Source organism: Malania oleifera, chromosome 8 (genome assembly GCF_029873635.1).
Source record: "Malania oleifera isolate guangnan ecotype guangnan chromosome 8, ASM2987363v1, whole genome shotgun sequence".
NCBI classification, from domain to species: Eukaryota; Viridiplantae; Streptophyta; class Magnoliopsida; order Santalales; family Ximeniaceae; genus Malania; species Malania oleifera.
The window spans coordinates 14,837,580-14,864,111 of NC_080424.1; the positions used below are offsets into that span (position 1 = coordinate 14,837,580).

Genomic DNA, 26,532 nt, shown 5'->3' on the forward strand with positions numbered 1-26,532 from the left:
CTTTGGCAGCTATATTCTCGTCTCTGTAAAGGAGGAGGTTGTTATTGCTGGAGGAGCTTCTTGCACCGGTGGACCTTAATGATATCGCTCTCGTACAAACCCTTGCTGCTCTCACGGCAAAGTTGATTTCGTTGTATTTGGATAAATTGTTTCTTTTCTAGGCAAGAATTTTCATTCACTGAAACGAAAGATTGAGGTATTTGCAATGTTGTAGAGTTCTTACGATAGTCTGCCATCAACAGTGATTCTCTGCTTCAAAGAGCTTTATTTGATTCTTTATCGTTCCATGATGCCTTTTGATTATTGCACAGAGTCTAGTCGGGTATGACTTTTGCTTCAAAAGTCATTTTCTTTCAAGACATATTGTAGAAATCTTTGCGACAAAGATGAGGGTGGGGAGAAGAAATTGCAAAGCTTTGATCGATTTCTAAAAATCGATTGAACCTCCGATTACAGAAATTGAGCTTGCTACTGAGATATAGAATTGAAAATCTATATCAAACAACTAGAGACAGAGAATTGTGAATGCCACGACCAGCAGTCTTCTTGACGAGGGCTTCTCCGGCGGCGGTGAGCCTAGGTCCATGCAGTGGGAGCTGACGACTGATCGTCGAGGACGGTGAAGGCGGAAGATTCACAAAGTAGATGATGAACAAGAAGGGTTCAAGAAAAACAAAGGTTCTTTGATACAATACTATCTGCTAAAATTCCAACATCCTCAACCAAAACATTTTCCAACTACGCAATACAAGACTCAAATAGAAATGCAAATGCCCGAATGAATTCAAAGCTCACACACACAATGCTTTGTCATATGAAACCGTATAAAGACTTCAAAAGATCCAACAAAGATTTAGGGTCTTAAAGGCGGCATCTAAAGAAAAGTAGTGAGAGAAGCGAGAAGGTTCTTAGCAAAGTGGCAATGGTGAGATTTAGGGTCATATGAAACCCTATAAAGAATTCAAAAGATCCAACAAAGATTTAGGGTCTTAAAGGCGGCATCTAAAGAAAAGTAGCGAGAGAAGCGAGAAGGTGCTCAGCAGAGCGGCAATGGTGAGACATCAAACCCGGAGACCAGCATAAATGATAATTGACAAGAATAAAACAATAGACCAAAGGAAATATATTTTCTTTTTTTGGGTACACCACAAGTTTATTCGACAAATCTAAATCAAGAAAAAAACAAACATTCCTTAAATAGGATCCAACAAATAGATTAAATATTATGCAAGCATAATAATAATTCTAGTTTCAATGCAATGATATTTTTTAAAACAACTATATATTTATTATTTTTAATCATTATTTTTTAAAATTATGTAAATAGATAAGTACAACAATGTTAAATTTAACAGCCTCATGAAAACAACTTTGAATAAGTTATATAATTAAACAAAATAAATTTAAAATTAAATGTATGGCATGCATTGGTTGTAAAAATAGAATAACAATGTCTTTGTAAAAATATTATTATTTAAATCAAGTTTTATGGGTGATTATGTGAAGAAAAATATACATCAAAGACATGAATGGGTTGGTGACAACCTTTCAATATGTGGCTAATTGAAAAACAAAATTTTAATATTATGAAAAGCAAACTTTCCCCAAAAAAAGGGGAAAAAAGGGAAAACTAAATTAAATACGTTCATGGATAAGCAAGAGCCTGCCAGGGGAAGAAAATCACACACAATTTTTTTATTCCGACCCCCCTCAACATGTTTTCTCTCTCTTCCCCTAGTCCAACTGCCTTGCCACTTGCCAGCGGCATTTTACACCAAGTATAGCAGCGTCGATGACAAATTTACTTGCTGGTGAACATTCTCTATCTGGGAAGGCCAACCATGCTATGCCTGAGCCACTTCAAATTTACAGATTAATAATCGTTGAAATGTGGAAAAGAAAACTGAATATTCCATTAACCTATGAAAAAGATTACATTCTCTTTAAATAGATTATAATTCTCATCTAATTACTAGGGATATTTACAACCTACTAAAAATAGAATATCCTATTTAAAATGGAAAACAGTAAAATTCGAAAGACTATCTACAAAATTGGGTAACATGCTACCCAAATCCCCTAGGATCATGGAACCAAAAATAGCTCACAAATTTACTGATTTGTTAGCTGTAAATCTCCTAAAGATCAGCCTTTATTAAAGGTGGATAGATATCTAATAATTCTACACTCCCTCTCAAGTTGGGCTGTAGATATTGATTAGGCCCAACTTGGAACTCAGATCATCAAAATTCTTTCTTGGCAGAGCCTTGGTATGGATATCAGTTGTTTGGAGACATGTAGGCACATACAACATCTTGATTATTCATTCCTCTATTTTTTCTTTTATGAAATGTCGATCAATCTCCACGTGTTTTGTTCTATCATTATGCATTGGGTTCTTTGCAATGCTGATGGCTGACTGATTGTCGCAGAACATCTTTATGAGTTCTTCACCTGAAATCTTTAATTCCTTTAGAAGCCTTCTTAGCCATATTCCTTCATAGATGTCGTGTGTCATTGCCCTGAATTTAGCTTCTGCACTACATCTTGACACAACTGACTGCTTCTTACTTCGCCATGTAACTAGGCTTCCTCACACATATGTGTAGTACCCAAAAGTTGACATTCGATTAAGTATTGATCCTGCCCAATTTGCATCACTGAATACTTCAATATCTCTTCTTTGATTCTTCTAAAAAAAATGATCCTTAACTTGATGCTAGCTTCAGATATCGTAGGATTCTACCTCCACATGTTCTTCATTGGGATTGTTCATGAATTGACTCACCATACTAACAGAGAAGCCAATATTAGGTCGGGTGTGAGATAAATGTATGAGTTTTCCAACTAGTCTTTGATATCTGCCTTTATCCACTGGTGCACTGTCTTCCTTGGCTCCTAGTTTGGTTGTTGAATCCATAGGAGTATCTGGTGGCTTGCATCCTAGTCTCTTTCAAAAGATCTAGAACATATTTCCTTTGGGAGACAAAGATTCCCTTCCTTGACTGTGCCACTTCCATGCCTAGGAAGTATTTGAGATTCCCAAGGTCCTTGATTTCGAATTCTTTAGCTAGAAGACTTTTGAGAATACTCATTTCCTCCTCATAATCTCCCGTCAGAATGATGTCATCCACATATACAATGAGGATAGAAATTTTTCCTTCAGGAGAGTATTTAACAAACTGTATATGATCTGATTGACATTGAGAATAGCCATACCTCCTGACTACCTTTGTGAATCTCTCGAACCAGACTCTTGGGGATTGCTTGAGCCCATATAAAGATCTTCTGAGTTTGCAGAATTTGTTGTGTGTAGCTTGTGTCTCGAATCCAAGAGGAATTTCCATGTAAACTTCTTTAGCTAGGTCTCCATTGAGGAAGGCATTCTTGACATCTAGTTGGTGAAGAGGCCAGTCTAAATTTGCTGCCAAAAATAAGAGGACCCGCACTGTATTTAACTTGGCTACAAGGGCAAATTTCTCTTCGTAGTCAATTCCATATGATTAAGTGAATCCCTTTGCTACCAGCTGAGCTTTGAATTGGTTAACACTTCCATCTTCATTGTATTTCACAGTGAATAGCAACCTACTGGACGTTTCCCAGTTGGTAATTTCGTTATCTCCCATGTTCCATTATTTTCTAGTGCACTGATTTCTTCCCAGACAACAGACTTCCATTCAGGTGTACCGAGAGCCTCTTGTATGTTATTAGGGACCTGGATTTTGTTGAGGTTGGCAACAAAAGATCTAAAATTCAATGACAGCCCATGATATGACACAAAAGTGCATATTGGGTGTTTTGTGCATGATCTCACACCTTTTTCTCACAACAATAGGACAATCACTATCATCATTAGTTAACTCATTATGGGAATTCTCGGGATTAGAGTTACCTGGTGGATTTTCGCTTTATCTAGGGCTCGGATTAGACTCTTGGATTTGCTTAAGGGATGCTTGTTGTTCTTTCTCCTTTTGGTTCCTTCTCCTCCGTGAATAGGTAATCAACTCATCATTTTTTTTTGGTTGAATAATGTCCAGATGCTGATGTTTCACTGGAGATTCTAAGAAGGGATGTGAAGGAGAAGTGGAATCGGTTGGAATAGATTCGCAAATTTGTGATATGAGAGAAGTGCCAGAATTAGAAGAAGAGTGAGGTAACTCTTCAATATCCCAAAGCTAGAATTCTTGTGTAATCTCCCCCTGAATTTCTGATTTGGGGTAATATGGTTGTTGCTCAAAAAAGGTGACAGCCATGGAGTGATAATATCTTTTAATAGCTGGTGAATAGCATTCATAACCCTTTTGATTTGGAGAGTACCCGAGAAAAATGCACTTAAGGGCTTTGGGATCAAGTTTACCTCAGTGTTGACTATGAACATGAACAAAAGCTGAGCACCCGAATACTTTGAAGGGAATAGTGGAGATGAATCGAGTATTGGGAAAAGATTGAAGTAAGAGTTTGACAAGGAGTTTGGAATTTGAGAACACGAGAGGGCATCCTATTTATAAGGTAGGCTGCAGTGAGAATGGCTTCACCCCAAAAGTGTTTCGGTACATGTGTAGAGAACATGAGGGAGCGGGCAACATCTAGTAGGTGTCAGTTTTTTCTTTTAGGAATTCCATTTTGCTGAGAAGTGTCGACATAGGAACTTTTGTGTATTATACCTTGACTCAAGAGATAATCATCAAGAATGGATTTGAAATATTCTTTGGCATTATCAATTTTCACTATCTGTATTTTTGCTTGGAATTGAGTTTGGATCATGGTGTTCAATTTTTTGAAAATCTAACCTGCCTATGACTTTTCTTTCACGAGGAATATCCAAGTAAGTCTAGTGTGATCTCCTATAAAAGATATAAACTAACGAGATCCAATAATATTCTTGATCCTAGATGTCCCCCACACGACTATGAATTATTGAAAAGGGTTAGGATGCTTTGTAGGATCGGTTGGGATAAGAGTTGCGAACATATTTTGAAAATTGACACATCTCACACTGAAAATCATTTGGATTTTTATTATTGAATAATGAAGGAAAGAGTTTCTCGATAGACTAGAAATTTGGATGTCCAAACCTATAGTGCCACAACATAATTGCACTATCATTATTAGAACGAATGGTAGAAAAATAACTTTGACTTCTAGACACTAAAAAATCGGATTTGTGAGTTGTTCCTTGAGGAGGATCATTAACCTCGAGAAGATAGAGCTCTGAACACATCTTAGCACTACCAATTGTCTTCCCCAAATCCAAGACCTGAAATTCACACATATTTGGGAAAAATTTAGTAACACAATTGAGATACCGAGTGAGTTAACTAATAGACAATAAATTGCAATCCAAATTTGGCACTAATAGAACTAAGTTGAGTGTTAGGTTCTCTGAAATTTTAACAGAACCTATACCAGCCACCTTTGAGAGTGAACCAGTTGCTATCCTGATTGTTAAATTTTCATTACAGGGACTATAAATAGAAAAACTTTTTCTATCTCCGGTCATATGGTCCGATGCTCCTGAGTCTATAATCCATGGACCTAGCTTCCTTTTTAACATTAAGAGCACTTAAAAAATTACTTGTGTGCACCAAAGAATCGGTACCAACCACAGTAGTAGGGGCTGCTGAAGATTGGCTAAACATTTTCTGCAATAATTCTAGTTGCTCCTTGCTGAAGAGACTGGGCTTGGGTGGTGTTGGTTTTTCATCTACCGAGATGAAATTTCCCCGTCCTTCTTTGTCGTTGGCAAAGCAAGAAGGTTTCCAATCTGCGGGTTTACAATGGATTTTCCAGCAGGTGTCCTTGGTGTGACCAGGACGTCGACAATGGTCACACCACGGCCTCCCTTTATTCGGTCTACTATCATTGCTGTTATATGGATTTCCTTGAACCGCAAGGGCTGAACTCTCAAGGTTTGTTGCAGAATCTTGAGGGCCCATCATTATCTTCGCTCGACTCTCCTTTCGGCGAACTTCTGAAAACGCTTCTCGGATGTTTGGCAGTGGTTTGGATCCTAGGATTCTTCTTCATACTTCATCAAGACTTTTATTTAATCCAATCATATTCTTTTCTTTTCATCAAATTGTTTATATCTGATTCCATCTTCGAGACAGCTCCAATAGTGCTCGTCGAATAAGTCCAGTTGTTGCCAGTAGCGGTTGTTGGTGTTGAAGTATTGGGTCACTGTCAAATTTTCTCGGCATACGTCATGGAGAACACTTTCCACCCCGAATAATTCAAATGTATTCTCATTGTTAGAATACGTTTCCTTTGTAGCTTCCCAAATGTCCTTCGCTGTTCCGTAGAGAAGAAAATTTTCTCTAATGTCATTTGTCATGGAATTAATGAGGCATGACATGATCAAGTTATTTTCCGATTTCCATGTTTTGAACTTCGCATCATCATTGCTTGGTTGGGCCGCACCTCTTGAGAGATAATCTGTTGGAACAGAAGAATAGAAAAAAAAAAAAAAGAGAATAAAAAAATACTGAAAAATGCCTCTTTAATTTACTGACTTGATGAAGAAATTACATATATAAAAAACTACAATGTTGCAGCACTTTTTGCTCACTGCTTAAAATGACTGGGATAAGGCCACTATTTATAGGGCATAGTACTTGGGGAATAGATGGGAAATTTTAATATTCTAGGGACTTATCAACTCATTAAATAAACCTAGAAACAAGGCAAAGAATATGACAAGTTCCTAGGCTAAATAATATTCCACTTTGAAAAACTGAACATAACTTTGAATAAGAATCACATTGGCTACAGCTTGCTGACTGAATAATTTTATTGCTGAATGTTCTGCTGACTGCAAGCTGAGTTGTCTGCTGACTTTTCAACTAAATGACTGAATTAACTAACTTCAGTAGGTTCACGGCTTTCTCAAAAATTCCCCTCTAAAGCTGTGAATCCTAACATGTCTCTGAACTTCAAAAACTTCTCAGTCTGCTGGTTGTTCATTAGTGCTGATGAATTCTAGCTGAATTTCTTCCTTCTGCACAAGGTCATGAATAAAGTGAGGTCTGACCTCGATATGCTTTGTCCTGGCATGAAAAACTGGGTTCTTAGTTAGAGCTTGTAGGACCCTTTTGCTTCAGTCCTAAATCACTAAGTAATTTCCCCGGCCAAACTCCTTCACAAGCAGCCTCTGTTGCTGAAATATATTCTGCTTCTGCAGATGACAAGGCAACAGTGTTTTGCTTTCTTGAAAACCATGAAATGGTGCCATTTCCAAGGCAAAAAACATATGCCAATGTGCTTTTTCGATCATCAACTGATCCGACCCAATCACTGTCAGTGAAACCGGTCAAAAGAAACTCAGAATCCTTGCTGTACTTCAGTCCAAGTTTTAGTGTGCCTTTAAGGTATCTTAATACCCTTTTTTCTGCTGCATAATGAAGTACACTTGGGCTATGCATAAACCTAGACAACATACTAACAGCTTGTGTAATATCAAGCCTAGTATGAGTCAAGTAAATAAGGGATCCAACTAAACTCCTATACTGATTTTTGTCAAATTTCTTAGCTTCATCATCAGAATTTAATTTTTCATTTAGAGTCATAGGAGTACTTACAGCCTTATAGTCCATATGAAATTTCTTTAAGATATCAGCTGCATACTTTTCTTGGGAAATGAAAATTTCCCTTCTTCCTTGCTTAACTTGCATCCCGAGGAAGTACTTCATGATCCTTAATCTTGTCATCTCAAAATTTTTCATCATTGAGTGCTTGAAATCAGCAAGTAAGTGAAGATTGCTTCCAAAGTAAATCAGATCATCAACGAACAAGCAAACAATGATGAAATCAATTTCTTTTAAAAAAAAATAAAGAGCTGGTTCAGGAGTGCTTTTCTGAAATCCTGAATTATGAAAATAAGAATCAATCTTACTGTTCCAAGCTCATGGAGCTTGTTTGAGGCCATACAAAGCCTTGTTCAGTTTGTACACCTTTTTCTCCTTTGCCCTTCTCTTCATATCCACATGGTTGCTCAACATAGACCTCCTCATTCAGATCTGCATTGAGAAATGCAGATTTAACATCCATTTGATACACATTTAACTCTAATTTGGCAGCTATTGCAAGTACAACCCGAATTGTCTCAATTCTTGCAACCGGTGCAAAGGTCTCGTTGAAATCAACTCTAGATTGTTGAGAATAACCTTTGGCAAACAATCTGGCCTTGTACTTTTGAATGAAACCATCCTCGTTGTACTTGGTTTTGTAAACCCACTTGAGACCAATAATGTCTTTGCCTTCAGGAGGATCCACAAGCTTTCATGTGTTGTTCTTTTCAATCACGTTCAGCTTTTCTTCCATGGCCTTTTTCCATTTTTTATCCTTCACTGCATCTTCAAAATTCTGTGGCTCACAAGAAAAAAGAGCAAATTCTAAATTTTCATTAGAAAAATAGTTTCTAAAATCACCATACCTCTCCGAAGGTCTTCTAACTCTTTCAGATCTTCTTAGGACAGGTGAAAAGGATGAAATTCCTTCATTTTCTGAATTTTCAGATTTTGAACTAAGGTTCCCGGGTGCAATTTCAGCTTCTGGAATTGCTGAATTCTGAGATTCAGTAGTTGATATAGGTCTTGTTGCTTCAGCTGGTACAAAATCTGGATTATTTGTTGAGTCTAGCTACTGGAAGTCCACTGCCATACTCCCCTTTCGTCAAAGATGACATCTCTTGCCACTGTCAGCTTGTGATTAACAGGATTCAGCAGTCGGTACCCCTTTGATTCATCGCTATACCCAATAAACAAAAGCTTTTCTCCCTTCAGATCGAACTTGTCCTTATTAGGAGCTTTGTTGAGTGAGTAGGCTAAACAACCAAACACTTTCAGATGGCTAACATCTGGTTTTCTCCCACTCCAAGCCTCATAAGGAGTACTATTCTTCACTGATTTTGTTGGTGACCTATTTAAAATATAAACAGTGGTATGTACAGCTTCAGCCCAAAGAGAATTAGGAAGACCTTTACCTTTAACATGCTTCGAACCATTTCAACAATGGTCCGGTTCTTTCTTTCAACAACTCCGTTCCGCTGACGGGCTTCTACTCACTATTAGTTCTCCACGATCAGTTCTTAAGGTCTTCATTTTCAGCCCACTTCGCCTTTCAACGAGAACTTCGAACTCCAGAAATATTAAGAAGACATCTAATTTTTGCTAAATAAAATACAACCATATCATTCTAGTAAAATCATCAACAAAAAAAAATGAAATACCTTTTGTTTCCTAGAGATGGTGTTCTTGTGGGACCAAATATATCCTCATGAACAAGCTCCAAAGGAGCTTTGGCCCTCTAAGAAGTTTTGGGAAAAGGAAGGTGGTGCATCTTCCCGTAAATGCAGCCTTCACAAACTCCTTCAATTTGATTTATTTGGGGAAGACCACGAATCATATCCTTTTGCTTGAGAAGCTGCAGTCCCTTATGATTTAAATGCCCATATCTAAGATGCCATAATTGAGATTCGTCCGAAATTTCACTCTTCAAAGCCACTAGACTTGTGTAGTTGATGGAGAGTGGAAAAGCCTTGTTTCGAATCATCTCAAATTTAGCCATCAGTTAGTTTTTCTTCTTGTCTATGATTCTGCATTCATTTCCTTCGACTTGATATCCTTTTTGAATTAACTGCCCCACACTTGAGAGATTCTTAGCAAGACTTGGGACATAAAGAACATCATGGATGAATTTTTGCTCACCTGATCTAGACTACATTGCTATTACACCTTTTCCTTCAACTTTTACAAATTTTCCATCACCAAGAATAACAGAATTTGAAGCATTTTCATCAATTTTAACAAATAACTCACGGTTACCTATCATATAACTGCTGCAGCCACTGTCAAGGTACCAAACCTTGTCATAGTTGCTTTCAGCATTGAGACAAGTGAGAAACACTTGCTCTTCATCATTTTCCTTGCTGAAATTTGCTTCTGAACTTTCATTATTCTTGTGCCAACAATCTCGGTCTGAATGGTTTGGAATGCGGCACCTTTTACACCTTAAATAGCATTCAACTGAGGTGTGATATGACTTCTTGCATATGATGCAATTCTGTCCTTGATTGCTGGACCTTTGAGGCTGAGAATTCCTGCCTCTGCCGCTGCCTCTTCCACGACCACGGGACTGATTATTTTTGCCTCTTTGAGACTGGTCTTATTGCTAAAAATTTCCCTTCCTCTCTTGATTTTTCCGGTTCAAATTGAGCTTTGATTGAAAAGCCTACTCCAAGGGCTGACCTGAAAATCTTTTAATTCTTTCCTCACGTGATTCTAAAGAACCATAGAGGTCAAACATGGTCATAATTGAGAGATCTTTTGATTTTTCAATTGCTGCAATTGCAAAATCAAATTTTGGTGGTAAACTTCTGAGAATTTTTCCAACTATCTTTTTTCCTTCTATCTAGTCACCATAAGCTCTTATTTGGTTGACTATTTCAGCAACCTTGGAGAAAAAATCTTTGATGCTTTCAGAATCTTTCATTGCCAAGCAATCAAAGTTCTTCCAAAGAGATTGTAGTCGGATCGAGACTACTTTATTGTTTCCTTGAAATTCCTTTCACAGTGTTTCCCATGCGTCTTTAGCCTTTTGAATGCCAAAGATGCGGGGATAGATGGTCTTGCTGATCCCTTGATGAAGATAACTCAAAGCAAGAGCATTATTTTTTATTTTTTCTTTGTTCTGGGCAGATCTATGAGATGAGATTGTTGTGCTTGTGTTTGTAGAGGATGAATCATCATTTGCTAAAGTTGAATCATCATACCCTTCTTCAGTAATCTCCCATAAATCTCGTGCAATGAAGAAAATTTTCATTTGATCAGCCCAGTACCCATAATTTTCTCCTTCAAAGATGGGTGCTTGGTTTTGAGAATAATTGAACATAGTTCTAGCAGAGGAAGAGGTTCTGGACGACATAGCTCTGATACCAAATTTTATTGGAACAGAAGAATAGAAAAAAACAAAGAAGAAAAAAATATTGAAAAATGCCTCTTTAATTTGCTGACTCTATGAAGAAATTACATATATAAAAAACTACAGTGCTGCAGCACTTTTTGCTCACGGCTTAAAATGACTGGGATCAGGCCACTATTTATAGGGCAGAGTACATGGGGAATAGATGGGAAATTTTAATATTCTAGGGACTTATGAACTCATTAAATAAACCTAGAAACAAGGCAAAGAATATGACAAGTTCCTAGACTAAATAACTTACTCCTGTGCTATTAATGAATGACAGTTGTATTCCACTTTGAAAAACTGAATAGAACTTTGAATAAGAATCACACTGGCTGCAACTTGCTGACTGAATAATTTTATTGCTGACTGTAAGCTGAGTTGTCTGCTGACTTTTCAACTAAATAACTGAATTAACTAACTTCAGTAGGTTCACGGCTTTCTCACATAATCATCCTTTCCCTTTCCGCATATAAACATCATCACAGAATGGGACCTTTGAAGATAGTTATTCCCATTAAGTTTGTGTCCTGTAATGGGCATGAAACTGCTATGTGAACTGCTATTGTTGCCTGAGACCATGGCTTCCTGATTGGTGGTGACGTCTGAGACTGAAGAGGTGGAGTTGCATCTCCCAGTGGCCATACCGTATTTGGTCATATGGGCAGATTAGGGTTTAGGGGATGCTTTGCTACCATGTTGAAATGTGGAAAAGAAAACTAAATATTCCACTAACTTATGAAAAAGATTACATTCCCTTTAAATAGATGATAATTCTCATCTAATTACTAGGGATATTTACAACCTACTGAAAATAGAATATCCTATTTAAAATGGAAAGTAGTAAAAGAGGAAAGACTATCGACAGAATCGGATAACATGCTACCCAAATCCCCTAGGATCGTGGAACCAAAAATAGCTAACAAATCAACTGATCTGTTAGCTGTAAATCTTTTAAAGATCAGCCTTTAATAAGGGCTGACAGATATCTAATAATTCTACAATAATATTAAAAGATTCCCAAAAAATGTAGAGGTCGCAAAAAAAATAGGGTACAATAGGAAATTTGTGAAAATTACAAAGGGAGGAGCAAACAGTACTACTTCAAGTATTGTCATTTGGGAGGATGCTGGGGTTGAATCGGTCAGAGTGGAAAGTACTGTGTATCACAAAAAATTCTTAAAAAATACTAAATGAGTAGGAAAAATTTTTGGTGCCATAGTTTTGGAGGAGCACTGGAGGTTGGTGACGTTGGGGCGTTGAAGTGCTGTTGATTTTTATGTATTGTGCTTTGATGGGGTTGGTTGTGCTTTTTATTTTTTTAAGAAAAAATGAAAGTAAAAACAATTACCAAAACATTCCAGTTTTCATGTTGGACAGTTTGCTTCTTGAATGTTGTGGCAGTTCCATTGTCAATTGTGGTTTTTAAAAAAATTATTTACATATTTACACTCTCAAATAAGTCTCTTTTAAAAAAAAGAGAAGAAATTTGAGGAGGGTAAGTTTGGAATTTTAGAAAATGACACCAAAGGGGAATACCCTTTATAATATTAGAGAAGCTAAATACCATTTTCATGAAAATTTTGAACTCATTTCAGGGCTGTTCTTTTTTTTATATTTATAATGAACTGAAATATGAATTTCATGAAAATTATTAATTCATCACACCACTACACACCACCACAGGTCCCCCTCCCCACTGGGGAAAAAAACCTGCATAAGAAGAAAAAAATTTCCCCGTTTCTTTCTTTCCTGTTTACTTTCCTACCCTCAATCACTCTTGCTATCTCTTCCACTCAGAGACATGCATGAACACAAAAAACGAAAGGGATTGTGTATTCATGCTCATGTAATAAAGATGTCATTTCCTAAAAATGAGATAATTAAATGTATGGTGATTTTCTATTTTCTGATGAGTAAAAGTGATTCTGTTTCTGAAGCAGACATGTTGAAGAACCATAGACATAGCACCAATAGTGTGGTTTGAAAGTCCATCTCTCTTGTATGGATTCAAGGCCACCAAACACATCAATGAAATCATTAAACCTAGCAAATTGCATATTTGCAGCCCTCCTATCCTCGGGGTTGGGGAAAAAAATCTTTTCATACTGTTATTCCTTAGAAATTTTTCTGTTTACATGTGAAGCAATACAACTTGTACCCCCATAATCCATTGGTTGCAATAAAATCTAAATAACATCATTTAGAGGGAAGTAGAAGGAATGGGGGAGGTCATTCTACCTTTAAAGTTGAGAGGAAGGTGTTCAACATGAATTGTTCTTTTGACATTCTGCATCTGATATTTGTGGGAAGGCATGCCTCCTTTGTTGTGCTGAGGTAGGTGGAGTTCATATGGGTTCCGAGGATGATGGATGTGCTATGCGAAGGCAGCTGAGGGTTCGTTGTGAGTTGAGGGGGCTGTAATTTCAGAAAAAAGGGAAGTTCCGTCAGTCTGAAGTTTATTTCTAATGGTAGAGAGAGATTTTTGTGACTGAAGAAGGATTATGGAGAGGAAGGAATCAAGATGCATGCATCCCTGAGGGAATTCAGATGACTGAGTCACAGGCTTTCTTTGTTGTTTTGACGGACATGTCGTTAGTCAGGAATGAAGCAAAAATGCCCCAACATCAGATGGCACTGCCACAAGTGTGGTTCCATGGATATTCAAAGATCAGCAAAGCTTTGCAAAAGGTTAAACGTGTTTTAAAGGCTCTTGACAAGTACCTCTCACCGACGTGCTAAGAGGTGTTTTAGCGACAAGGTCAGCGCGTGTAGTGAAATGTGATTTCCAAAATTGCAGGCAGTTTGGGGAATTATTTCTTAAACCACCTCCTGGTTCCTTGTGATATGCAGGCAACGAAATTGAGTTTTCAAAATTTGAATTCTCTAGGGGGATGAAAGGCTTGGGTGATGGTGGAACTCTAGATGAAAGGCCCAATTTGCATGAGCTAATAAAATCCAAGTTAATGAGGTAGACCTCAAAAGCCAGCTCCAATGGAGATGGAATAGGTGATAAATGTACAACGAACACTGCTTCTCTGAATGGTAGGGAGGAAAATAATTTCTCAAGTAGTGACTCTTGGATTGCTCTAAAGGATATCAATTTTACCTAGAGCAAGCAATTCTCTCCCTTATGCTCTGCTTTAAGAGAGAAGCGGAAGGCTTTATCAGAAGAGGACTTAGAAGGTAATTTATCTTTTGATTTGGAGGACAACACGAGCAGCATTTGTGAATCTGAGAAGGAACTACTGGTTGACCAGCTGAGTGCTGACATTGAATTTGCAGAAGAGGGTGGATTGCTGCATCTTTTTGGAGGTAAGAGTGGAGATGATGAAGAGAAGGGTATGATCAGAATGTAAATCTCTAAAAGCTGCTGGAGAGAGTCTTTGGAAGGGGGTGAGAAATGGAGGTTCCTTGTTCCTCTAAAAATAGTAAAGGTATTCTTCACTTTCCTACAAAGTCCTTTCTTCCAAAACTTTATGCCAAAGGGAGGATTCTTTTTAGGAGGGAGGACTGTGGGCTTAGCTATGGGGAAAGTGAGGGAGACTGCAAAGACCTGCAAAAATTCGTTGGGATTTGGGCCTGAAATTAGTAGACCCGCAGGTCATGAGTTGAGGGTGGGGCTAAGTCCTAGAACTTATGAGAGGAAGAAGGAGAAAGTTCATAAAGAGTTAAAAAATTTGGCTTCCTCAATTAATTAGGGTGGTAGGGTGGTAAGCGTGTTAATTCATGAAAATTATTAGCTGGGACATTAGAGGTCTTAGGGGGGGGGGGGGGGGGGGTTACAAGTATTTGGGCTGGTTGTAGTAGGGATTGGGACTTCCTACCCTCTTGGGGCGCCTGGGGGGTATCCTCCTTGTCATGTGGAACTCTTGTTTGGTTTCTAGAGTGGATACTTTGGTGGGGCTTTTTCCCTTTTTGTTTTAATTGAAGTGAGAGAGAGTGGCCAGTGGTGGGTTTCTTCTGTGTAAGGCCCCTCTAGACCAATCCTTAGGAGTTCACAATGGGGTAAGCTTTATTATGTTTAGGTTTTTGGGGAAGAAAAAAAGAGGGGGGGAGGGGGGGGGTGGTTAAGGATTACTGCAAGCATGCAAAAATTTGACATGATTATTAGGGAAAGCGGCTTGAAATATTTCCCCTTGGGGAATGCTACCGGGTCTTTTTTCCCTGCTGCCAGGTGGGGTGTGGAAGGGGTGTGGTTAGGTGGTGGCTAGTAGGTTGGATAGGTTATTGGTTTGTAATGAGTGGGAGGACAAATTCTCTAATATCTCCCAAACTCTTCACCTGAGGCCTACTTCTGATCATTTCCCTATTATGCCGAAATCAAGTAGGGTCCTACCCTTTTAGGTTTGAGAATATGTGGTTGGATCATGTGACTTTCAAATCATTGGTGAGGTGGGGAGAGGACATGGAGAGGGTTTGGGGCGGGTTTTAGGTTTTTAAGGAAATTGAAGCGTCTAAAGGAGAAATTGAAAGTTTAGAATAAGGAGGTGTTTGGTGTTACTAGAATTAGAAATTCCAGCATCTTAGGTGACTTGGCCTCCTCAAATAGGAAGGAGGAGATAAATCTCTTGGAAAGTGAGGAGGCTAAAAGAATTTCCTTGTAGAATGAGTTGGAAGAGGTGGTTTGTATACTGATGATTCAGGAGTTAGAGTGGAACCTCAATCCAGTGATTAGATACGATGGTTAGAGAGACCTTTTTGATGAGGAGAAAGAGAGAGATGTAGTTTTTGGGTTGGAAAGATGCAAGGCTATGAGTTAGGACGGCTTGAATGTAGCTTTTTTCCAAGATTGCTAGGATGTTATTGAAGGTGATTTGATAAAGTCTACCAAATTTTATGGGAGTGGGATTTTGAGCAAGAGTATTAATTCCACCCTTATTGCTTTGGTGCCTAAAAAGTCTAGAAAGGTATAGTATTTTAAAGCTATTCATTTAATCTCCAGTGTTTGTAAGATTATCACTGATGTATTATCTAACCAGTGTTTGTAAGATTATCACTGATGTATTATCTAATAGGCTGAGTGTGGTGCTTGATAAGACTAGCTCTACTGCTCAAAGTACATTTGTTGGAGGGGAGGGGGGCGGGGGCAAATAGTGGATTCTATTTCGGTGGCTAATGAGATCATGAAGGATTCTATAGAAGAAAGAGGATGGGGTTCATTGTAAAATTGGATTCTGAGAAAGCTTATGATAAAGTTAGCTAGAGTTTCTTGGATAAAATCTTTTTGAGAAAGAGGTTTGGTGAGCGATGGCATTGATGGATTAGGGGTTGTTTGTCTAATGTGTGGTTCTCAATAACTGTGAATGGTGAACCTAAGTCTTGGTTTAGTGCCTCAGGAGGTGTTAGACAAGGAGCTGCCCCCTTTTTGTTTGTCCTAGTAGCTGATGTTTTAAGCAGGATGGCAGACAGGGCAGTGGTGCAGGGGTTGGTGGAAGGGCTGGCAACGAGGAGATAAGGAGTGGTGGTTTCTTATCTTCAGTTTGCTGATGACTCCATCTTCCTTTTTTAAATAATCATAGCCCTTCTTTCAAGAGAATCTTGGGTAGAAGTTTTGAGGGTGGCTAGGATTAAAAATATGGGCAAGAGTGATTTAGCAGCTATTAATGTGCCCGTTGGGCGCGCTAGTGAGTGCTCTTTTGAAGTGTACTGTGGTTTATTGGATTTACCTTTGGCTTGTTTAGGGGTCCCTTTGGGGGGTAATCCTAGGTCTCTGGATTTTTGGAGTTCGGTAGTGGAAAGTGTGGCAAAGCGATTAGATGGCTGGAAGGGGGCTCTTTTTTTTTTATCTTGGAATAGAATCACTCTTTTTCAGGCTTGTTTGTCTAGTTATTACTTGTCTATTTTTAAGAATCCGGTGGGGATTGCTAGTATGATTGAGAGAATGATGAGTAATTTCTTGTCATCTGGTGTCGGGGGTTCATAGGGATCATTTAGTGAGTTGGGAGGAGGTCTGCGGGTATAAAAGCAAAAATGGCAGCGGGGGGTGAGGGGGCTGGATCTTGGTAAGTTGTTGACTAAAAACACTGCTCTCTTTTGCCCTAGAGGATTCTTCCCTTTGGCGTAGAGTTATTAGAAGAAATTTTAGGTTGAGTGACAATGGTTGAGATACCAATGCTTGTTTAAGATGTTCTTTGGGGAGTCCGTGGAGACCTATCTCTTAGGCTTATCTCTTATTCAGTCCTCACATTAATTCGAGGTGGGGAGGGGTTCTTGGGCGCTCAATTTTGGAAAAACCCATGGTTGGGCAACAATGTTTTACCCACATTTTTTCCTCGCCTCTTCCGATTGAGCTCAGGGCAGAATAGGGTTATTTCTTTCTTTGCTTGTGATTTGGGTGGTCCTTTCGCTTCTTGAAATTTCCATTTCAGGAGATCTCTTAATGGTAGGGAGTTAATGGAGTTAAATTCCTTGTTGCCCTTATTGAATGAATGTCATCTTTCTTCGGGGAGGGATGTTCATATTTGGTCCTTGGATCGTCCAGGGTTTATTCTTGTAAATCATTTTTTGAGTTCTTGACCCATTCCAATTTTTTGTTTCCTCTATATTCTTTTATTTGTAAGGCCAAAGCACCTCCAAAGATTAAGGCTTTTATTTGTTCTGCTTAATAGAGCCAGTACCAATAACTTGTTGCAGATCAGGAGGCCTTTGAAGGCTCTTTCTCCAGATGTTTGTGTACTCTGCCATAAGAATTCTGCAACAGTATCTCATCTTATTTTATGCACTAATTTTTCTGGGAGGATTTTGAACAAGTTTGGTGTTTTGAGTGAAAGTACAGTTTGTCCTCTGTTGGTGGAAGAATTGTCGGCTACTTCATTTATAGGTTTTGTAAGGAGGAAGGATAGGGCAGCATTATGGAAATGTGGTTATCCTTGCACTGTTGTGCCCTGTGGGGGTTATGGGGCTGGAGCATATTGCATGGATTTTTTTGGGGAAGAAGTTGAATTGGAGCATTATGGAAATGTGGTATCTTTGCATTATTGTGGGGGTTATGGCTGGAGCATATTGCACAGATCTTTTTGGGAAAGAAGTTAAATTGGCTGTTAGTTTGCAAAAACATTCACTATATGGCCTCTTTGTGGCTATTGGGCGTGGTTTTAAATTTCCATGAAATTGTCAAAATTTCCATCAAAATTTTCACTTCCAATCACCCTCAAAATCAAAATGGAAATCTATTTCCATCGAAATTTCAAAGAATCAATTGAAATTTCGGTTGTCAGCCGGCAGCAATGCCCTTTCTGCTGTCGATTGATTGTGCGAAACTGACAGAATGAACTTCTCTTGCATTCTTCCCCAGCAGCATGTATAGACCACATCCTGCACACTTAGGGATTGAACAACCTCAATCATCACTTGTGCTACCTGAAAAAATATGACTCCATGAACGATTATCATTCTTCTTGTTATCTGCTGCATTAGATCCTGATTGAAGAGCTCTCCAAAGCAACGAAAGCATCCCCAAATTGAGACCATCCATCCCCTTTCAGCCCTTCAGGAACAAAAATGGAATACCTTTTATCCCTCCATCTATGCCCTATTTGCATGAACTTCCCTGCCCTAGTTGCATGAATCCCCATCCAGTACAGTGGTCCAGCCTTCCCTATCTTTTCCAACCTCAGATTGAAGGACTTCCATCGATCTATATTGAACAAATCACCACCATCAGTCCATACTAGCAACATGATTAGAGTGAAAGAGAGATCTGCGAAGAGAGGGTTTTTTACAAGAGATCAAAACCATCACATCCCTGAGTAGATTAAGAATATTTTATTTATTTATTTATTTATAGAGAAAAAAAAACAAGGTTCACTAGGGGCATCATGGTGCAACCCAAGTACAGCAAAAAAGCTTACAAGAAGAAAGAATCAATCGCAGCCTGAATATTAGCAAAATGCTGCCTATTGAAGGAATAATTTTTTTTACCGGTAAAAATGAGTGATTTCATTATAAGGCACCAAGGGGATGCAACCTGATGAAAATAAAAAAAACAAAACAAAATCCTCCAACAATGTAAAATGTCCAAAAAGTCCTAAATAGTAAAGGTAACTAGCATATTCAAGCCCCTAAACCAATAAGCATGAGTGGTCTGCCATCTATCCTTCAGTGCAATTAGTGACCCTTCTGTTCCTTTCCTTCCACACAATCCAAAAGATGGTGAGAGGAATCAAGGACATGGCTGTTTTCTTCTCTTAGAATGAGATCCCTTTCAAGTTCAAATCCTTCTCAACTGTCTTGGCTGTGATCCACTGCTGGCTGGTCATAGCAACAGCAAGATTCCACAAGCTCCTTGTCCATGAATGGTGGAGGGGGGATATGATCAATGTATTCGTCATCATTCTTGCACAAGAAACACCTATTAACCAGAGTTAAACCCCTTTTCTGAAGATTGTTAATACGAGAAACTTTTTCCGCAAAGAAGCTTCCCATGCAGTGAAGGCAACTTTGGTGGTTGCTAGTCTTCCAAATATCATTACAGGGGAATGTGAGACTGATCTCAGCATTTTTGTTCAGATTCTTATGATAGAGCTGTCCTAAAATATGCCATTTTTGTTGAGTCCACCTGGGATCATCTGGATTATTTTGTTAGAGGGGGCAGTGCTCTAATTTTTCTTGGAAAAAAAGAGTAGTTGTCAAGTTCCCATTCATTGGCATTCCTTGAAGAGAGATGTCCGGCTCCATTCTCATAAAGATGGAAAAGCAAACCTACTCTTGCATATTTGTCCAGTGCCAAGTTAAAAAGGTTAGGGAATTGTGTGCAGAGAGGAGATACTCCATTCTAGATACCATGCCAGAAAAAATGTTATTTCCGTCACCCATAGTGAATCTGACTTAAGAAATTACCCCATCCTTATCAGATCCACTTCCAAGCTCCCAATCTAAAAGGCTGACAAGCTTCTCAAGATCCAACCATTATGCTGAAGCCCATATTTAGTCAGAATGATCATTATCCAGTAGATCCAAGCCGTTTGCCAACTAGAGCTTTTGTGGACTCAACAAGAATGAAAGGGTATTTTGACGACCTTCCATTCGACCAAGTGATACTAGAAAAATCCTTTGTACTGTCCTAAAGGAATCTTTTTTGAGTTTCTTCCGGTCTTCTGGCCCCCAAACTGGGGATGGAGGAGAGGGACATGCAGTACACTGGGAGATTTGAGAGTGTGCTAACGACGAGGGAAAGTCTTCCTCCTTTTGACACATAATTCCTCTTCCAACCCGAGTTTTTTTTCCCCCGAGTTTCTCAAGAACAAAACTTTCTTTTATATATATATATATTTCTTTGTACTATTTCCAAGAGGCAGCCTAAGATATTTCATAGGGAAAGTCCCCAGCTTACAGCGCAAAATTCCTCAAGGACATAACCATCAGGCACATCTACAATAGAGATAAGTTCTCTTTCACCTAAATTTATTAAGCCCCGAAATTGCCTTTATACAAGCAAGAATACATGTTTAATTCAGAATATGCTGAGGATCTGTCCGACCAAAATTGATGGTGCTGTCTGCAAAGTGGAGATGAGAAATTTCCATCTTACTGTCATTTCTACTAATTTTGAGCACCCTGAATGCCCCTGCTTTATTTAGCAGCATGCCAAGGACTTTCATAACCAAGATGAAAAGCAGAGGTGAGAGAGGATCCCCTTGTTTGGTGGAGAAAACCACTTGGGCAGCTGTTGAGAAGAATGGAGAGGGATGTCGTGGTGATGCATTACTTGATTCAGTTGCACCATGTCCCCCTTTTGCCAATGCGAGCGTCTACTACTTCTGAGGCAATGAGCACTAAAAAGGGGCAGCCTGGTACAGAAAACTCCCATAATGCAGGGTTTGGGTAAGGTGTGGACCATAATGGATTTATAGTACACAGCCTTACCTTGCATTCCTGCAAGAGTCTGTTTCCACACCTTAAACCCGTGATCTCCAAGTCACATTGCAACAACTCTAGCGTTGTGCCAAGGCTCTCTGTTGAGACAATGAGGGCTGCATCCATAATTTGTCTCCCTTCAACAAAGGCATGTCAGTGCTGACATATAACCACTGGAACTGTTTTCCTAAGTCTCAAGGAAAGCACCTTGGAGATTAGTTTGTAAATATTCCCACCAAGCTTATGGTCCAGAAGTTCTTGGTGTTGCTGGTCCCTACCTTCTTGGGAATCAAGGGAATAAATGTTGAATCAGATGCTTCCACAAATTTGCCTGAGGAGTGGAAGTCATCAGAGTTTTTGATAATGTCAGGTTTAAGGATATCCCAGTTGTCTTAAAAGAAAGCCATAGTGAAACCATGGGGACCCGCAGTCTTATCACTATTGCATTTCTTAAAAGCATGAGTAAATTCATCTTCATTAAAAGGGGTTTGCAGCTGCAAAGTAGCGGCTGTATTAATTTTTCTGAAACTTACTTCATCATCCTATGGTCTCCAAGTGGCTCTTTTGTTGCGAAGGTTCTCATAAAACTTGCAAATGCCTTCTTTAACAGCCTCTTCCTCAGCCAAGATCTCCCTGTTGATTTCCTCCTGATTTATGGAATTGAGCTTCTGCAAGTGGTTGCTGTCTGATGGAAGAACAATGTTCAGTCTCATTCTTATGCCAAAGAGTTATAGATTTTGTCTCTGGGCAATCTCTTCCATGACTCCTGAGAAAGTTTTTTTTTTTTTTTTTTTTATTGGGTTTTGTCTGGCTCTAATACCAAATTGTAATGCCCCGAACCCGAAAACCCGGTCCGGTGTGTTATACCTGAATAAGTCATGCTTCGTGGCGCCCCAAATCCGCCTAGTGGGACCCAAGTGCCATGTCATCCATTCATTTACCTGATATTTGACATTCCATTAACAATTACGCAGCGGAAAACATAACTACAATCCTCAACCAATATAATACCAGAGTTTTCTACATCTATCTACATTCCAAAATAAACCATTCATCCACTTGTATCCACATATATAGATATCTCCAAAAACATAGTCTACAACTTCCAGTATTCACAACTCAGAAGACTTGAAACATAAAACATAAAAATTATACATCCCAAGAGTATCATCAAAGTTTATACCCTTTTTCCTTCTATATCCAAAAATGCTATAACAACCTCAAGCTCTCTAAGCTCGATCACGTGGAGGTCTTAAAAAAGATAAATTTATATTCGGGTGAGACACATCTCAATAAGGGAAGAAATAATATATTAAATCAACATGTAGCCAACATGAGGTTTGTAAATAACAAAAGTATATGTATTCATCATTTGCAAATTATTATCATAATTTCTAAAATTCATTCCTGAGCCTGATCAAACACATGCAAGGTATTTTACCCACGAGAATACCTAAGGATTGGGGTGATTACCCGTCCATACAAGTAGCACCCATCTGCTCTAATACTTTAGGCAATCAATGTTCACAACTGAAGCATATCAGGGCACTTACCTTACTCAGTAAGCCCTCAGGTGAAAAAGTAATCTCGTACTCACACAATCCATATAAAGGTTTACTAGTAAAGGCTCCCAAGAATAAGGAAATTTACCCACCCATACAAGTAATTTCCCTCTGCCCTAATACATTATGCAGCCTACTGCTATATCTGATACCTACTAGGGCACTTGCCTTTCTTAGCAAGCCCTAAGGTGAAGAGTTTGCTCCGCCCATATAAATACATAACATACTAGCATGAATACTGATACTACAATAATACATTACTCTGTCTATCATTTATTTTGTATTTCTCATCTGTTCATGTTCTCAGCTTTGACATTTCATAGAATTTCACTTTACGTGGCTCTTTCCCATTTTACATTGTTCACAATTCACATTTCATTTCCATTTCATTCATATTTTATTTCATTCTCATTTTCATTTCATTTCCTGCATTCGTACTACAACTTCTTTCAGATGTACATCAGTTAGTCTACATAGATATGCGCTATTCTGCTACTACAGCTCCTTTCAGCTGTTCATCAATTAGTCTACAGCTTCTTTCCGCTGTTCATGTGTTTTTATGGTTACATTAACAATCACATGCAACATAATTCATAACACATTTTCATTCTCATTGCATTTCCCGTATAACCTGCATTTCACACATATAACATAATTCAATATAGAATTTCCATTTTACTCATGTCACACAATTTAGCAATATATTTCAAACATTTTTTGTAAAATAAGTCAACCCTCATTTATCATTCATATACTGAAAGTATACTTTAATTTCCTACACAATTATCCTGAAAAATCATTCACTTTCATCAGTCCATTTTTACAAATACATATCTAATAAAAACAATCCTAGGCTCAAAAATCATAATTTAAACGGTTAGCATTTTAAACCCATACGGAAACATACATATGTACATAACATAATCTATTTATCCGTTTAATTCATAAAATCTGGTTTAATATATATTCCCCCTTACCTGCTTTCTTGAACTACACTAACAAGAGCCCCAAAAATGATGTCTATGGCGCTTACCCAAACTCTGGATCAAAAACCCTAGTTTAATGAAATAAACCCCAAATAACCAACTATTTCAATAGTTTCTCAACTTATAAACCTCAAATAGACGTTTAAAACCCACAAGCTAGAAATCCTAACCCTTAACTCAACTTTGGAGCGTTTCCTGAAAAGTCCAATTTAGAAATCTGCTCTGTTAGATGTGTAGAGAATTTTCCCTAGAACACCGTAGCAATTTCTGTTTGTTGATTCGGGCTGAATCTAGGCCGGAAACTTAGAGAGAAGACAAAGGAAACGTTTTAGAGAGAGAAAAACAAAGAGAAATTTGATTTCTTCGCAAAGAAGCTTCCTCCAATCTTTTTATACATGTTGCCATGTGGATTCGTCGACGAGAGAACAGAATTCGTCAACGAACCACAGAAGGGACTTCGTCGAAGAGAAGATGCATTTGTCGACAAAACGTAAAATCTGAAATTCACCCACTCGGGATCTCTTCATCGACGAGGGACTGAACTTCATCGATGATCTCTAGAAGAACACTTGTCGACAAGGATAGGAAATTCGTCGACAAGGTCTGCCGTTCTTCCTCTTTTAAATATTTCCTTTTCCCATATTCTTTATTTATCTATTTCATTTATTATTTTTTCTAATTTTTAAAATAATTATAATTTTCTAGATCTTTACATTCTTCCCTTCTTTAGAAAATTTCGTCCTCGAAATTTCTTTACTAATCATCAAAGTTTATACCTTTTTTTTTTCTATATCCAAAAATGTTATAACAACCTCGAGCTCTCTAAGTTTGATCATGTGGAGGTCCTGAAAAAAATAAATTTGTATTTGGGTGAGACACATCTTAGTAAAGGAAGAAACAATATATTAAATCAACGTGTAGCCATAATTGATAGGCCTTGGGCTATTTCTTTGTTGTCAATCCCTTTGAGGTCCATAAGGATGGCATCTTTCTTTGAACGAATGTCTCTGAAGGTGTTTAATTTCAGCTTTCTTTGAGGCCCTTCAGTTTGGAAGCTAGGATGAAATTAGCATGACCTGATTTTTTAAGCCATCGTGCTTTAGCCACATGTTTCCAAATTGAAAAGGGGTTGGACCCAAATAATGCCCTGAGTGGTCATCCCCATCTTCAGGAGCTTGATCATTTCTGGTGTTCAGATAGGAACATGATGGTGTCGTGGCCATTTGTTCTGGTTCCAGTAGATGCTGCCAAATTGTTGATGCTGTTTCTAGCTGGGTTGATTGGCATCAAAGGTGAGCCCTACAAACAAAGAACATGGAGGTGATCAGGTGCGATGCTTTGGACCCACCCTCCAATGCTTAAATCAGTGGGGATTTGTGAGGGCTTAGGTTAAGAAAAAGAGTAGATTGATTTTCTTTGGGTGACCCCCCTTTAAATGGTAGCAAGCTATCGTGGAGGTTACTGCTGGTTCTCTATGGGCTATTATTTTAAGTGGGTCACTTATAAATTTATAATTATATTTTCAGAAATAAAAAATTAAAATAAACTAATCATAAAAATAATTTATTGGTATAAATATGCGGGATCTTTTATTTTCTAAAAAAGACAATAATAACTTATCTTTCTGAATATTAAGAATTGAAAATTCTAAACTCAAAATAATTTATGTGAAAATTTTGAGTCTCTTTTCAAAATCATAAAAAAATTTTAAAAAAAAATTGTTTCTACCTTTTTCATTCTAGAAGAATCCTGTGCAATTAATTACATAATAAATATGGGCCTTCTACATTAAAAAAAAAAATTAAATCTGAAAGTAAGACGTCTGATTAGTTAAGGTGAATTTAATTAATTTTTCAGTTCAAAAGCATTAAAAATTAGGATATGAGATTTGAAGGGTAAAATTGTTTTAAGTTTGGCAAGTCTTATGCTTAGGCATCTCAATCACAATTAGTTACAAAATATGAAATAAGCAATTGCATGGTTTCTTTGGACATGCGACTTGGCTGTAAGACATCATTCTTGATGAGGATTTGACTCTCCCAGGTGAAATCACGGGCAATGGAACTAGCAGAGTTGATAGAGAATGAAGATGGTGTTGTAGCTGCTGTTAATGCATTTCATCGACATTTACCTTCAGAGTTACCAATACCAACTGCAACTTCAGAGGAAGATGAGCACCCAAACCCTTTGCAGTGGTTTTTCCTTCAAATTGGGAGATGGTGTTGCCTGCCTTGTGGTTCATAGGCACTCCGGAAAAACCTTTAGTGTGGTTTATGTTTTTTTTTTTTTTTTTTTTTAAAAATTTTTTTTTTTTTTTTATCTGTTATTTATGTAGGTTTGCTTCAGCATTTCATTCATTTTTTTTAATGGCTCTCCTATATGGCTCGACTAATAATGATGCTTTTGCATCGGTGTAGTTCTTCTTGCCAGGGCCAATGTAACGATTTTAGGGCCTAGTTAATAATAAAGTCTGCATATCAGTGTAGTTTGTTTTCCTCTCAAACCTAATGCTGCGCTTGCAAGGATTTTTAAAGCTTCTTTAGCTTTTCATATGAAAATTGAAAGTTCAGTGTCACGAATTGAGCTTGATTATTCTAATCCAATCATGGGTTTGGCTTTCTTGCTTTGATATTAATTTCCTTAGATAAAGCACATTGAAGTTTGCTCCCTGCTGTCTACAATTTTGCTCAAGTTGCCATGAATTCCCTAATTTTCCTTAGATAAGATTGTAGACTCAAAGGCCTAGCCGGGGTCTCCTATGTCAATGCTTGCAAAGGGATAAATTTATTAACCAGGGGCAGAGCTAAAACAAACCGAGCCAGTGTTTTATCAATTGGGTACAACATTTTTTTGTTTCAGGATGAGAACTGGAGGCGCATTGAGTGATACCAATAGCTAAAAATGGACATTTCCTCATAAGTGAAAGCAGGAAAAAGTTTTGCATTGGTCTCGTCTCTCCACTTACCTATCCTTGACTTTTGCGCACACAATTATTAAAGATTAACTTCTAAAATATGTTACTAAAAAGTATTAAATATTTAATTCTTAATAAATATTGTAGTACTAAAATTAAAATAATTTTAATATATTATATTTTAAAATTTTAAAACTTCTTTATTGCACGTGCTATTTGCTATTTATATGAAAGAAATCATGTATGGTACATT

General features: G+C 38.0%; 1 protein-coding gene across 1 annotated transcript in view; it reads left to right on the forward strand.

Annotated features, from left to right (window-relative positions):
* LOC131162399 (sterol 3-beta-glucosyltransferase UGT80B1) overlaps nucleotides 1–25,965 on the forward strand; it is a 109,865-nt gene extending 83,900 nt beyond the window's left edge. The window contains exon 16 of the mRNA XM_058118844.1: nucleotides 25,409–25,965. Within this exon, the coding sequence (XP_057974827.1) occupies nucleotides 25,409–25,609 (201 nt within the window). The 3' untranslated portion in view covers nucleotides 25,610–25,965. The remainder of the gene's footprint in view (nucleotides 1–25,408) is intronic.
* Nucleotides 25,966–26,532: the final 567 nt, after the last annotated feature.